Below are 16,088 nucleotides of genomic sequence, written 5' to 3'. Positions count from 1 at the left end.
TAGGTAGGTTTTCCTCCTGGTGGGCAGAGCAGGTGGGTATTTCTTTATGCAACATTTAATAATAATAATACACATCACTGAGGGCTTTTTTGGGAGTTTGGAAAGCAACTGCAGGAGGGCATTCACTGACCTTGCAAGAACCTGTTTGGCCCTGGCTGCCTCCCTGTGCATCGCTTGCTGCCTGCCAGGGAACACCCAAGAGAGAAAAGCCTCATGCAGGAGGGATGAATGCCTGGTGAATGCCTGTACCACCCTGCACAGCCCTCCATGAAGGACAAAGCCACTGCAGTGAGCGTGTGGTTACGTCACGAAATTACTGCGGAGAAAATGTGCTTCATTATGGAAGTGCTCGAGGAAGATTGGTTCTCATCAAGCACCCAGCACTTGATTAGGCTGCCTCTGGAGCTGGATGGGCCGGGGTCTCACTTGGATACATGCAAATGAATGGAGTCACATGCGCATTAAAATCCTGCAGCGAAGTGCCTGATGTCTCTGATAACCCCAAAAATGGGAAAAAGTGGATAAAAATGCCAGTGATTCTACAGTAATCCCAGCCCTAAATTATTGCTTAAAGTCATCATCATCTTCCCTTGTTTTTTCCAAGCTGCCTGGCTGAAGCAGGGTCTGTATTTCTCAAGACAGTTCCCCTGTACAGACCCTAAGCAGAAGGGTGAAGAGGAGGTCTTTCCCACCCCTTCCCCCTTCCCATAAATTTTGGGCCAAACTGGGCATTATTAAGCCTTTTTTTTTCACTTTAGAAGAGTCCTTTCCCTCTGTACTTGTGTGATGCAGTGATGACAGAACCACTTCAGCAGAAAATAAAAAAGAGCTTTGGGGAATATAGAAAATAGATACACATAAATAGATCCCAAAATAGTTCCCAAAATAGATCACTGCCCTGGTTACTCATGGGAGGAATCCTGACCAGTTCGAGATGTGCTTGTTGGGGTTCAAAGCTCAGCTTAGAGGCTGCTGTGCACAGAGGGAGGCAGAAACCAACCTGCAGCTTCCACCCAGCCTCAAAACCCATCCCACACAATCAGCCTCCTGCGTGCCATCCTTGCAGAGACTGGTGTCCCCTTCCAAAAACCTGTCCTACCTTACCCTGCACGATGGGGCTGTGGGACAGCGAGGGCGTTTGGTGCCGGTGCCTTTTCTTGATGCCCGTTTCTGTTTCAGAGATGGGACACCCGGCAGCCAGATCGTCACAGAGAGGTTCGAGGTGACGTGGGAGAGCGTCATGGTCAGCTCCCACAACGCCATCGTGCTCAAGTTCGACGGCCGTGGCAGCGGCTTCCAGGGCGCCAAGTTACTGCATGAGGTCAAGAGGAGGCTGGGCCTTTTGGAAGAGAAGGACCAGTTGGAAGCTGTCCGGTGAATGGCGCTGTTATTGAAGAAATTAATTCATTATAATAATTAACCCAAGACTGTCGTTAGTCCTGTGATGTGTTAGGGTAGAGCAAGGAGATGAGAGGGGCAGTGTAGTCATACAATTGCAACTGCATGTGAGAGGGAGCTCATGCCAGCACAGTGCAGAAGGAGAAAAACAAGCCCTAAACAGAGCTAAATTAGAGCACACTTATCTGCATCATGTGTTCAAAGCCCATTTATTTTTAGCTCTGTACAGTCATACATCTACAAACAAGTAAGCTTGAATATCTGTTCCTACATTAATATTTTGCTTGCCTGGTAGTTGGAAGAAAATCCATCTTTAAATCCTTAAACTTTTTAAACAGAATAACCAGGGCAAAACCCTAAATGTCAAGTCCTGTCATATGGTTAGATTTATTCTGCACATAATCACATTAAAACCACTATCGGAGTGCTGCAATAGCTTTGCAATAGCTTACTATGGCTTCCAGAGGTAGTGTAGGTTATTTGTTGCCATTGCTTGGTCAAATCCAACAAATGAGATTGCAAGATTAAATCAGATTCATGTGAAAGCAGCTTGGACCAGATTTCCTAGACTGTCTGTGTCAAGGGGAATGGGCTTTACACTTAAAAAAGGGCAGGTTCAGATTATATATTGGGAAGAAACTCTTAACTCTGAGGGTGTGAGAACTGGAACAGGTTGCCCAGAGGAGCTGCGGATGCCCCATCCCTGGAAGTGTCCAAGGCCAGGTTGGATGGGGCTTGAAGCACTCTGGTCTAGTGGAAGGTGTCCCTGCCCATGGCAGAGAGGTTAGAACTGGATGGTCTTTAAGGTCCCTTTCAACTCAAACCATTCTATTAATTTTTCTGGGGCCAGTTTAATTTAAAGCTGATGAAAATCACACTGGTTTTGCTATCGAAGGGAAAAATATTTTTAACCCATTGCTTTTCCTCTCTCATATTCTAGGACAATGCTGCAGGAGCACTTCATTGACAAAACGAGAGTTGGTGTGTTTGGGAAGGTAATGTTTTGCCATTGCTCCTTTGTGCTGTTCCAGTTGGCTGATATGGCTAAACAGCTGCGCTAAATCCTGATTTACTGAATATGTCAGTGGTGACATTTTTATTATCATTTATTTTTGAGATAGGCTGCACCTTGCTCAGCAATGCTAAAGGTGGAAGCTTTCATTTCACCAATGTCTTCATCAATGACTTCTTTTAAATTAACTTCCAAGTGCAAAAAGTGACTATTGCTCAGAAAAAACATTGTCAGATAATTAGGGGGTTTTTCCCTTAAAAAACTTTTATTTCATTTTCACATTGTCTCTTAAAGCCTGTGGGAACGTGGGTACATCTAACTCACATGTACAACAACGTTGTGGATTTCTGAGGCTGATTTGCTGTGTTTGCCTGGCTGGGAAACAGCAGCTGTAAAGTACTCAGGGTTTGAGATGAGAGCGGGACCGCGAGTAGAAATCGTTTATTGTGGGAGACACGGGAGTGGGCGAAGAGAGCTGCACGTAGAGCAGCATCTCTGCAGGGAATTGTTAACTGCTGGCAGCAGACACTGAAACTGTGATGCTCATTTTAAATAGAGAAAGACTGGGGTAAACATTTTGGAGAGGTAACATATCAGGTTAGAGCTATAGCCATAAAATGGGATGAAAAAGGCCAACTCTTGGGCACACAACCCTCCTGCCTTCAGGAGAGTGCCAGCCACAGGGCCGGGGAGATGTCCCTTGTTTTGTGTTTTTCCAGGGCAAGGAGTTAAAGGCTCAGTAAAGTCTGAGCATTTGCTGCAAGGTTTCAGCTGCCCTGTTTCTGTACCCAAAAGCAGCAGTGCCTCCCAGCCGGAGCACTGACACCCCTGTCCCCTTTCTGTTCCAGGATTATGGTGGCTACCTGAGCACTTACATGCTTCCAGCCGGTGAAGAGAACCAGGTGTTCACCTGTGGAGCTGCTCTTTCCCCGGTGACAGACTTCAGACTATATGGTAAACCCCATCCCTGAGCCCACAGACCCTCCTGCTGACCAAATGATGTTTCTTCCCTATCCTTTCCCAGTTGCCATCTTTCTTTCCCAAGATCCTTCTTAGTTTATATTCTGTGTCTTTTTAGGACTAGCCATAAACCCTTTTTCCCCACTCAAGCAATTTTGCTGGCACCACTGGGACCAGCCATGGTGGTCAGAGTCATCAAATCACTTCACTACTCCTCTTAAATAAAGGAGAATTGTCTTTAAACTCCTCCAGTCTTTGCCACCAACCAGCCCCACTGCCTTGAACATGCTTCCTTCTTGCCTGAACCACCCATCCAGGCAAGCTGTGGTCCAGTCTACCTGGCCCATCCTGGCTCTGACCATAGCACTACACTGCACATGGTGGTCCTTTCTCTCAGGGATGGGAGTTCCCTTTGCACTTAATGCCAGTGAAAATCAGGGGACTGCCGTGGAAGTCAGTGGTGTTCAGCCAGACTTCAGGAGCTGAACAGTTATCCCTGAGACCAAAGGAAACTTGCTGCTGATGGAGAAGGCCCCAAGTGAAAGGAGAAGGGGACACGACATGATAACGCCCTTTTATCTCAGTTGCACTAACAAAGATTAAAAAAAAGGATTTTCTGTGAACTTTTTAGTGACCAGACGTACATGGTGACAATGACAGACTGTGGTATCACACATATCCTTAGTGCATTTTAAAAAACTTTTAGAAATGCGTCCTCTGTAAGTAAGGCCATGTTAGAAAATAAGGTGGTTTTTAGCATTTGCAATATTTGACTCAAGCACCAGTGTGCTCTCTTATGACTGAAAGTGATATTTTCTTTTTTTCTCTTCAAGCTTCAGCCTTTTCTGAAAGATACTTGGGCTTGAACGGGATTGATAACAAAGCATATGATGTAAGTGCACGGACACTGCATTTCCCTGATAAAATGTGAACTGGGTCTTAACTCTCCCTCCATGTGTTCTCCTTCGAGGAGGAAGCAAAGTTATGCAAGGGGGACTTACTAGTGAAGCTCTGAAGGTGTCCTTCAGCCTGCTTACTGCTTTTCTTGTCTTAATAGTAATCATGGATAAAGTTTTTATTGATTAGCTCTCGTGTCTGCCTCTCTAAATTGGGTAAGTACAGTTCTAGAGATTGAAAGAGCTGAGTGACTCAGATGCGCCCAAGATGACACGGTGTCACGACCTCCTGAAAGTTCCTGCCAAGGGTCTTGTAACTTTGATTCTCTCTGAGATAAACTCAACTGAAGCTCAGCTTGATTTTCTCAAACTTTGTGGTATTTCAGGTAGGCAGAACTCTGTGCCAGAACTGATCAGGACATGGGAAAGGAGACACAGCATCAGTTAACAAAGACGTTGTTTAATACATGTGATGGGATCAGTTGGATCCTGTGCTGCAGTTGCTTGGAGGCAAAACCTGATAAAGAGCAGTCATGCAAACAAAATTTGTTATAGAGTAAACCTTGTTCAGCTTCTAGGCCTTGTCTCCAGCCAGAAGATGTGAAGGCAGCAAAGGTCTGCCACTGTTCTCACAGAGAAAACAGGTATCACCCTGTGTCTTCACAAGGCAAGATTTAGCCTGGCTACCTAAACTCCGAGTTCATTGTACTCATAATCTCTACATTAGTGCAAACTCTTTTTTGTCCTTTTAGAAATAATTTGTATTTATTTTCCCCTGTGCATCTGAAAGACATCTGGGGGCAAAGGCTGTCTCAGAAGTGGACACTTGAATTTCATATCAGGTCCTCCCCCAAGCTATCAAACTCATTGAGGTTGGCTTTCAAACCACACCAAAGTCATTCCAGATCCATGAAGAGTTCTTAGGCATAGGCACCTGGGCACACTTCTTTATTCACTGGAAATTCACTTTGTTCTTCTCCATGATCTGCAGGTCAAGCTTTTAGTGAACATTATCAGAACAGATGAGAATCTCTGACATCTTCCTGCTGCTGACACTGCCCTGCCAGCACAGGATGGGGGTCTATTTTATCTCTAGATTTATATAAGTAGCCAGGAGAATATGTTGTGCTGGTGTCTGCTTGTTATCCTGGTGATAAAGTATTAGAAATAAGAAATAAGTGAAATAAGTGCTTCTATTGCCTCCATATGAACTGCTCATTTCTAGCAAGTTTTTTAATCTTATTGCAACCTTTACCTTCACAGATCAGCAAATTATCACACAGAGTCTCATTACTAAAGGAACAGACATTTTTGATCATTCATGCTACTGCTGATGGTGAGTTAGCCCATCATTTGAGCTCATTATGTGTTTGTGATAGCTTTGATTTTTGTTAATTAAATTTGCCTCTTTAATGATTTCAATCTGTTTTTACAGAAAAAATCCATTTTCAGCATACTACGGACCTTATCACACACCTAATTAGGGCAAAGGCTAATTACAGCTTGCAGGTACAGTATATGTTTCTTTTTTTTCCTATCTGAACAGTTATTTTCCAGTTTGAACTCAGACTGCTGTTATGAAACAAGCTTTAAAAAGCCAGTAGCAAACTCAGCCTGGCAGTAGAAGTAGCACCAGCATATAACATGTTTCTTTCTATTAGTCCCATGCTTATGTGATATCACTATTTTGGTCTGGACAGTTGTAGAACAATTATTGAATTACAGTAAATTATGTGAGAGACATATCCCTAAGGAATTTATTCCTGTTGACTTCCTTTGGGAACACCAGAACAAATTCAGGATGAATTTCAGGGGAAACAGGGCTCTAAATTAAATCAACCAGAAAAGTTACGAAGATAAATGTCACTTAAATCTGACATCCCACTGCGAATGGCATACTCTGGTCTAGAAAGTTCCACTTTCCACCAAATTATATCTCTGTTTTGCTGAATGCTCCATGTCCAAGTCATTAAATCTTTCAAAATGAACCTACCCTAGCACCCCTGCCTAGACAATCTGTTATGATCCTCTTTCATTTCTTCAAGTTACCTGCTCCATTTAAATGAAAAGTTGGTTTTAAGCTATTTAATTTCTAGCTTCCCTTTTTTTTTTTTAATTACTTCTCCAGCAAGATTTATTAATTTTTCTTACTTAATGACATTTTTGCTTTAAAGCCCTCATTTTAGTCAGTATGACCTAATGCCATTTCTCTGCAGAACTCCGTGTTTTTTTGGTTTTCACAAGGAAAGTGTGGGCTGGTTCTTCTTAGACTGAACCTGTTCAGAATGGAATTAAATGGAAAATCCTCCCACCCAAAAAAGTTCCTTGTGAGGGAAGATGCAAGTCTGCACTCAGAGCACTGAGGTGCCCAGATTACCCTGGGCCTCACACGCATCCATGGGAAGCCCTGTGAGGCTGGGGAGAGGCAGTGGGTTTGCAGCTGCAGGTGTGCGCGATCAGTCCTGAGACTCTAAAAGGTGTGTATTTACCTGTTTTTGCAGATTTACCCTGATCAAAGCCATTACTTCAGCAATGCAGCATTTGAGCAGCACTTGTACCAGTCCATTGTCAACTTCTTTGTGGAGTGTTTCCAAGTTCCGGACAAACTGCCACTAGCGCCGCTGAAAGAGGAGGAGGACGATGATTAACCCTACTTGTCCGTGCTAAGCACAAGGCAGATCTCTCTGACAATATGCAACTGGATCATTTTCCTGAAGAAAGAGATGTTGTTAGCATGTATTTAAAAAAAAAAAACAAAAACTGAAAGCAGCTCCTCTGCTTTACTTGACAGCAACTCCTTCCTAAATGGAAGGACATTAAGCATGGTGAACTCAGCAGAAACTGCTGTCTGAAATAAATCCATCACAACCAACATCTTCTTTTTCTTCGGTTGTTTTGGGGTTTTTCCCTTTTTTTTTTTCTTTCTTTCCTTTTTTTTTTTTTTTTTTTTGCCACAAAATGACTTCTAGAGTGAAAGTGGTAAGACATTGAACTTGAAGGAACACCCCAAGAAACCACTTTGAGGACTGGAAGATTTAATATCTCTTTGCATTCAAGCAGTCAAGCAGTAGCAGTGAAATCCATCATCCACATTAAGGTTACTATAGTTAGCATCACACTGTGTCAGAAAAAAAATCTAACCTAATACATGGAGAAGATTATAGCACAATTATTTTAAAGGATACAGATTCATACACTTGCCTGCTCTTTTCCACCTTCAAGAGGTTTGTCATTGCTACGGGATACACAAATTCAATTGTGCGAAATATCACTATAGTTACACCCATCTTTACCTTCCTGTAATTATTTTGTTAATTCTGTATGGCTTTCACTTCTGTTGTTCATTGGGCCTCATGCTTACCTTATTAGCTTCTCAGCTTGTTCTGGATGGGGAAAAAACATACAATGAATTAACCAACTCACTTTAGACCTCAGGGGTCTAATGAGGCAATGGGACTTGGGCTACCCAGATATTAAAAAATCTATTGGAATAAAGTAAAGAAAAACTCACTCTTGAGTTCCCAAAATAGCTCTTGCCAGCAAGATTGAGTATTTTCTTTGGCAGTCTTGAAAAATATGCACATAAATAAGCTAAATCAGCTTACATTGAGATTTTTTATTGCAATGTAGAAAAATATGCGACAGTCATGATTATTCTTTCTCTTCCTTTAGTGCTGGAACAAATGGCTGGCAACCTGTTGGGGAACAGCTAGGTGAGGCTGTGGTACAGGAATTTGTACCAGAGACCTCACAGATCATCTTATAAAGCCATTTAAACAGAGACAATGTGCAGAGATTTATTGCACATGCTGTCTGTGGCTTAGTTTTATTCCAGGTCAATGATTAGCATATTCCAAACTCATTTAATTATCTCTTCTGTTCACACTAGTCTTGACAACCATAAAAGAAAAAAAAAAAAAAGATTTTTTGCTTTTAAAGGTCTAACTGTTCATTTTAGCAGTGGAAAGCAACTTCTAAAACTTCTTGTGGAAACATTCAGCTCTCAGAAAGGAATCCAACCTCCATTCACTTCCACGTACTGTGTCATAAGAATTTTGACAGTGTCGCTCCTTGTAAAATATTCTGACCAAATGTACAGCCAGTATTAATACTGTATATTTCATTTTGTTGTATATAAAGGAATGTAAGTCAGCTCTTTGTCAGATCCCCAATCCAATATTAGTCTTGTGTTTGACATGCATGCGGTAACACTTCTTTGCTGATCAGGACTCCTTAGAAGTACTAGCTTGGAAATATAACGATTAATGTAATTTCTTTTCTTGTTTTAACAGCTTGAATGTCAATGCTGGTTTCTACTTTTTACATAGTACTGTGGGTAAACTCACATCCTGACAGCAATGATGATGTTTCCATTGTGTTCTTTAGTGTGTCTTTTTTCTTACCTTTATTTTAAGCTTTGAACGTTGGTTGTACTTTGACCATCATGAAAAAATATATTGATAAACCACAGAAATTACCTAGTTTGGTTGGGATTATCTCCTTTAATTTACAGTGCATCGACATTGTGTGAACAAGAACTACAGTGTAAATCTGCTTTATCTGGCAAAATGCCAAATAGACCACGAGAATGCTGCGTGTCCAGATTTTGCTACGCTGAACAGGCTCGAGAGCCTGAAATGAACTTGAACTGAGAAATGTAAAAATCTGCTCTGTCCACAATCTTTTGTAGAAAGAACTTTAGGATGTGGCATGGTAGTGTTTGTTCATTCATGGAATAAAGCATTATTTTACCACCCTGGTTGCTACTGCTGTTATTTTATATTAAGATATTAAGCAAGCATCAAGTTCCTGGAAGTGCTATTTCTGGTTGAATTGAGCCCAAACTGGCACCTGCTGACTTGCTGCACTTTGTCAGTGCCAGGGTGTTGTCCCGTCAGCTGACACCCATTTGACCAAATGGGATTCAGAGGAAGAGAAATTTAATATCTCAATGCAAAACCAAGAAATGATTGAGGACAATCTTTTGTCCAGCAGACCAGGAAACAAGAAATTGGAGCACTGGGATGGGGAAGAGCAGATTGCATCAGTACAAAATAGCTTTGCTGTTATTTTGCTTAATTACCTAAATGCAGCTAGTATTTTTTTTATTGTCCAAACAAATCAAGCTTATACTCTCAGCTAACTGGCATATCTGGTTGCCATAATGTTCAACTGTGGCATCCCAAAGAGGAAGAGAACTAATGAGCAGTGCCCTACTAATTCAGAAGGAAACCGCAGAGGGAAAAATGAGGCATTGCTGGTAGCTAATTAACAAAGCCAGGCAGCCAGCCATGTTTGTAATTGTCTATGGGTTCAGGCATAGAGCTTATAAACCCATCCAAGCTCTGCTTATGAGCTCAAGCCAAACAAATGCTGCATCTATGAAGGGTGGGAAGGAAAAGAATTGAGTGAATGAGAAATGGTACATGGGATGTTCCCATGGGAAGAGCAGTGGAGTCTGCCGTTTGCAATGGGGAAAAATGTTTGGTGGAGGAGGCTGAAGGTATGGGGCCAGTGCTGGTACCTGGGAGGTGCTCCTGCATTTGCTGTCATGCTCATGTTGTCCCAAAGCTCACTCAGGTTGTTTTGTGTGTTGGGTCTCAGGGCACATCTGCCCCACAGTCTTTTGTGGGGCTGGCACAGAGCTGCCAGACCTGCCTGGCTGAGGGCTGGGCTGAGGACAACTTTCTTCCTTGACCTGAGTAAATGCTGGCTCCCTGTGGCACTCATTTATCTCTGGACTTCTTACCTGCTTCCCATTTGCAAAAGAAGAGCAAATGGTAAAAATGGAAAAGATAACAGAAAAAGCTCAAGATCTCAGTTACCAATTCCTTAATCATGTTGCCTTACTGAGCCCGATGTTTGCTTATTTTTATTCTGCTCTCTAAAGTAAAGCTTCCAGCTGGAGGCTCAGAGTGGAGCTTAGGGCACTTTCTAAGATCTGTCTCCTCTTCCCACTTCATCTTTCCATCCTCTCCCCATTCAGCATGATTACAGTCTGAAAGAAAACCCACCACCCCCTTGGAAACTAGGAAAAGACAAATATAGAAACAGCGTGGTGAGCCCTCCCAATAAGCCATTGTACTAGTTTGAAAACAAACCAGTGGGAGGCACTAAGTCAGAATAACAATTTAATGGAAATTAAAGAAAAGGGGAAAAAAAAGGTAAAAGAAAACACTGTCAAACTGACAGAGTCAAGGTACAACCTGACACCCTGTTAGGCAGGGTGGTGGTAGCAGTCTGGTAGAATGGTGGCTGCAGTCCTCTGAAGCGGTGATCCTGTAGTAAAACAGTCTGCTCTTCCTCAGGAAGTCCAATGGTGGCTGTGTAGCTCCTGTCCTCTGGAAATCCAGTGGGAAGCCGGTGTCTCTGGTGTTCAGCCTCAGATTATATCCACGATGGGATGCTTGGTTCCTCCCTCTGGGCGGAGCATCTCACAATGGGGTAACGAGTCATGAGGCCAAGTGTTGATTAGGCTCATTAACAGGAGAATAGTCCGGAGGGAGTTATCTCTGAGTCAGGCGGCAGGACAATGATGGGCAATTAACAGAAAGATAGTCTGGGGGGAGGAGGCAAGGAAACACTGCCCCACCTGGTTTCAACGGCTCCTGAGGATGGTAATAGAATACACTGCAACCCAGGACAGCCATAACCAAAATAAATTCTATATTCTAATAGTTAATTTTTGATGATTTTTTTCCTCTTTGCTTTGAGACATTCATGAAAAGACTCAGGTTAAATGATGCTACATTCTGCCTCCTCACTGGAGGAACAGCTTTAATCAAAATGTCCATTTCCATGATTGAGAGCAAAGACTAAAAAGCAAATACAGGTGGAATGAGGCCCCAGGAAAGCACAAAAGTAAACCATGCTCCAGTATTCCTGTGGAATAGCAAAGTTCCCTCCAGGCTGGGTTTTTTTCCTTCCTTCCTTCACTTTAAATTTACCTTTTGGGTCAATTTAAAGCAAGAAACAACTCTCTGAGCTGATGTGAATGCTCTCATCCTTGCTGGAAAAGGAATTCTTACGGTGCCTTTGGAACAGCTGTTGCAGTCAACAGCTGTCAGTGTCCTGAATTGCAGTTTGTGTGGAACAGTTCCACTAACTCAAACTGACATGTCATTTCCAGTGAGTATTTGGAACCTGCCTGCAGAAGATCCTGAGCACCTGCTCCCCACCACCTTGTCTGGGAGCACTTTGGATTGAGGCTTAGCTCTTCACCCAGAAAACCAAACCCAGCGCAAAGCATGAACAAGGCAAATCCTCTGCTCCACGTTCTGCTCTGAAGCACCTCAGGAAAAGAATGTGGAGTGTCAGGAGCCCAGATTGTGGCTGTGACAGTTCCTGGTTGACTTTTGTTCCCTGTAAATTCCCATTTGGATATGCAGAAAGCAGGGAATTCAGGATGTGGTTTTGCCTGTACTCGGCTCCTTTGAGAGCAGAGCAATGGAGCCATCACATGAGCCGTGGCACACACGAGGAAATGTGGCCATCACAGGAGTCTGGCATGTGATGCCAAAAGCTTGTCACCCATTAAAAAGTGTTGCAGAGCAAGGGGGAAATGAGACCCCAGAGGAGGCATGGCCCATCCTGAGACACAATCCCTCCCCTGCCGTGGTTAGGATCATGCCCATGAGAAACACAGAGACTCTCCAGATGTTTTCAGTCTGTGCACTAAGACAGGTGCCAAAAGACAGATGAGAAAAGCAAGACTAACACAGTAAGCTTAAATTTCCCAGCTATCAAACCTCTGTGGGAAATCTTTAGGAGTCTAGAAATCAGTGTGAGCTGAAGACAGCTGAGATCTGGCTCTCAGCTCTTCCCCCAAGGCAGAGACTTGGAGCTGCTCATCGCAGCTTGCACCCTCGGAGCTGCCATGAGCAAGAAGCACATGCACCCATAATGATGCAGAGAGTGCTGGGGGGAAACAGAAAGGGGCACATTCTCACCCAAAAGCTACCAGCCATGCCTGCAATTTTATCCTGCATCTTGCGCACACGGAAGTTAATGGTCACTGAGGAAATCAGCGGTGGAAGGTCAGGAGTAAGCACACATCAGCAGGTGTGCTGAAAGACAGAGCAGGGCTGGTGCCATGACAGGAGCAGAAATCGCTGCTGCAGGACTATCAGTACCAGAGCTGGTGATAAGGTGTTTGTCAGATGATGGTGATGAAGGTATTGTAAGGGACAGAAGCAAACAATGTCCCAGATCTCAGTGGAAACAAAAGTCAGAGCTATGGAATCATTTTTAATCCTTATCATCTCTGCACAGTGGGCTGTAGTTCTTCTTGAAGAGGTGTTTTTTGAAAGTAGAAGCCCTGGAAACAAACCTTATATCTCTGTGATCCACTAGACTTTTGTTTTCACTGTGATGATTCTGATAATTATATCATTTACAGGGAAATTGGGATAGGAGAAACTTTTTTCACTTGTCTCTGGAGGCAGGCTGTAAACAATTTATCTTGCAACACAGCAACGAGCAGCCAGAAACTCAGCCCAAAGTTCCTTTAAAAAATCTACAGCTCTGCCTCAACCAATAACAGCTGAAAAAGCACAGCCTTTTCCTACATCAGGATTTTAAAGAGAAAATATCCTTCATCCCCTCACTCAGCATCTTCAGGAAAGAAGTAAAGAAGAGGAATTAATCCCCATTTCATTGGATGCAAAGACTTCCCCTATCTGCAGTGGCCTGGGTTACCTCTTCTGGGAACTCCTGTAGGAAGATGCTTTCAGGAAAAGCTACAGTGCCACAGTTTTTTGTGGACGGATGTCAGCCAGTTTTGTGGAGGGATGCAGTAAACTGCAGATGTCTGTATGGAACATCTCTGCAGCTGAGACAGCCATTCTAGACTTTATAACTTTTTATGCAGACTAATAGGCACTTTATGGCACAACTTCATAGAAACATGGTTTGGGTTGTAAGGCACCTTAAAGATCACCTAGTTCCAGCACCCATTCCAACCCAAATTTATCCAGCCAGCTCCCTATGCCCACTTTATGAGGGCACACTCAGTGGTCTCCATGGGCCAGGCAGATCAGGGTGAGCAGACCAGCTGCAGGTATCTCTTTTCATCCCAGAAAACAGGGACAGCAGAGAAAGTACTGGATTTGTAAAAGAGTGATTCCTAACCCCTCAGTTTTCCACCAAGTTGCTGAGTGCAGCTATGAGCAGAGCACAGGCACTTGCTGTTATATATTTATTTCACTTTCCAGCACCGGGAAGCTTTTGAGTGGTAGGATGCCATCTGCTGCTCCAAAGGGTTATTTGCTCCTTCCTTATGCCTTCCCAGTGGGCAGCTCCCACTGATGGGGACAAATCTGGAATATATTCAGGACTTTTGTGAAGTGAGAATTTTTTCATCCATAAAAAAATCCCTTCTCAGATAATAGAAAATGGAGTGAAGAGTTTAATCTCCCAAGAGCCAGCTCAGTTCTGAAGAAAAGTTTGTGCAATGAACGAGGCATTCTAGAGAAGACACACAATATTTACCCACAGACCAGCTTGCCAAGAAGATTGGATTTTGTATAATTCCCATTTTAATGCCAAGAGTTGCTGCTAATTCTGCCAGCACCCAGCCCCATTACCAGAGAAACAATCACCTCCACATCTGTGAGCCGATGCGATGGCCTGTGACCCTGAGATATGATCCCAGCATGTCTCTCTAAAGCCTGTAGAGTGAAGAACAAATTAAAACACCCCATCAGCTCTCAGGGACTGGAACTTAAACCTGCAAGCAAGCTCTATTAAGTAGAGTAATAGACACCAGTCATACTCAGCCACACAATGGAAGTAAAAGGGGATGAATAGCACTCCATTGGCTCCAGCACTCCAGAAGTAATAAGCATCATGCTGGGCTCACTGCACTGACTAATCCATAATTTATTTGGCTTCATAAATATCAAAACATACCACAGCTGTTAGTACTTCAGCACAAACCCTGCAAATATTGCTTCAATTATTCAAGAGCTCGTCGCAGGAGCCAGTCGGCTGCTTCGAAGGTGCAATTATAGAAGGTATCTACTGCTTGGGAGTTTCAGCAGAGCAGTTGCCACCCAGGCCCCTGAGGCAGTTGGTACAGGGAGTGTTGGGAGTACCAACAATAAGAGGACAAAATTGCCTTTGCCTCAGAAATAGCCTAAAGCCTTGAGCCTCACACAGAAAGGGATGCAGGCAGCTTGGTGGCAGCTCTCAGAGGGGTTGTGTGTGGTCCCCGAGAGCCTTCAGAGACATCCCTGCCTCAGCATCTCCCTTTGAGGGGCTGCCCAAATGGTCATTAAATCAACAATGCCAAAGCTTGCACTCCTAAATTTACCCTCCATGCGGGACAGACCCAGACTTGTTTAAATGATCAAGTCCAGCAGTCCAAGTCATGTCTCCACCAAGGAACCCCCACCTGAAGCCACCCTAGGCTTTTCCTCCTGAAGATACCCCCCTCTCCCAATGGCATTTGGGTGCCAGGGACAAGACCAGGGGCTGCGTCCAGTTGCTGGTTGGTTGGAGGTCAGGGTTACAATGACCAGATGGGACAGTGGCATCAGGTCCCACATAGATCATCCCTGTCCATGCTCCCCTCTTCACTGGGGTTCATACATCAAACCCCCTCTGTTTAAAGCCAGGTTTCCAGGTTAGACCATGTGGAAGTTGCTGGTTGTGGTTTATGAGCCAATATGTTTTTCCACTGAAGAGAAAAAATGAAAAATCATTTTAAATTTGATTTCACTCCCATGCGTTCCTCCTGCAAAGAAATGGGGAAAGAGAATCTCAGGGGCCAGCAACCCTCAGGGGCTCAGCCCAGCACAGAGCAGCACCCAGCCTGGATGCACGCACAAGTTTGGGATCCCCACATCATTCGTGAAACAACACGAAGAATATTAACTGGAATAGATATTAGATAGTCTGGCCAAAGCCTGCAATGCCTTTAGTTAAGCAAGCAGAACAAAGTCAAAATGCAAGTGTGACCAGACCTACAGCAAATCCTATTTGAGGATATGAAGCCTGACTTTGTAAAATAAACTCAAATTTATCCAGGTATTCGAGACCTGCTGACCCAGTTTGGTCTGCCCCTTTGCTCCAGAACTGGGAAGCTGCTTTCCTGCATGTCCAAAGTTTTTAAAAGGGGTTGATTTTTGATCTTTAATAGGGCCAGAGCAAACTTCTGGTGTTTTAACTTGGCCAGAGGTGTCAAAAAGCCACCCAGAATTCCAAAGTCCACCTTTCTTTTCTTTAACAGACAAGTTCCTGCTCCCATGACTTTTTCAAAACAACAACTACAATAAAACCCCCTTTGCATTCAGTATTTCTATTAAAGGGTTTGCTGGAGCTCAGCAGGACCTTTTCCTGGAGTGAGGGGAAGGGCAGCTCAGCAGGGAAGGGCTCCTGCAAGTGAACAGCATGAAATTTTCATGCAAATCTCCCACCAGAGCCTCTGGAATAAAGCTCCAGATTTCCCTGCCCTTAATGAATAAATCACTCAGCTCGTTAGTGAAGTCTCCGGCAAGAGGGCAGCAGGCATCACCTTTGTTGCTGGGCTGACCAAAGAACTGACATGACCAGGGATAAATATTGCTCCTAAACTGGTGCTGATGAAGCCATGAAAACCGTGTTAGCTCATAATCTCACACACAGGGAAGCAAAGTGCGGATAATTGAGATATAAGTGCTGCTCAGGCACCAACTTCAGAAACGTTTTTCCTCCCTTAGTAGGCAAACAAGCCATTTCCAAGGCAGTGAAGCTCTTTAATGTATGTCTGGAGGGGGCTTTTGCACAGCAACAAAAACAAAGGGCCTCTGAAAAGGGTCCCTTTATAGAAAGATAAATGTATG

General features: G+C 43.7%; 1 protein-coding gene across 5 annotated transcripts in view; it reads left to right on the top strand.

Moving 5' to 3' along the window:
- The window catches only part of DPP6 (dipeptidyl peptidase like 6), a 538,482-nt gene extending 529,462 nt beyond the window's left edge, over positions 1–9,020 (top strand). For all 5 annotated transcript variants that reach the window (XM_042043319.1, XM_042043321.1, XM_042043317.1 and 2 more), the window contains exons 20-26: positions 1,180–1,374; positions 2,339–2,393; positions 3,259–3,364; positions 4,204–4,262; positions 5,530–5,602; positions 5,702–5,775; positions 6,768–9,020. In XM_042043319.1, coding sequence (XP_041899253.1) covers positions 1,180–1,374; positions 2,339–2,393; positions 3,259–3,364; positions 4,204–4,262; positions 5,530–5,602; positions 5,702–5,775; positions 6,768–6,914 — 709 coding nt within the window. In that variant the 3' untranslated portion in view covers positions 6,915–9,020. The remainder of the gene's footprint in view (positions 1–1,179; positions 1,375–2,338; positions 2,394–3,258; positions 3,365–4,203; positions 4,263–5,529; positions 5,603–5,701; positions 5,776–6,767) is intronic.
- The last annotated feature ends 7,068 nt before the right edge of the window (positions 9,021–16,088 follow it).

The sequence above is a fragment of the Corvus kubaryi genome, unplaced genomic scaffold (assembly GCF_017639235.1).
Source record: "Corvus kubaryi isolate FWS band 111438036 unplaced genomic scaffold, C.kubaryi_AGA036_p1.0 37398, whole genome shotgun sequence".
Lineage (NCBI taxonomy): Eukaryota > Metazoa > Chordata > Aves > Passeriformes > Corvidae > Corvus > Corvus kubaryi.
Note: the sequence above shows the minus strand (reverse complement) of the source record. Positions and strands in the feature narration are given on the sequence as shown.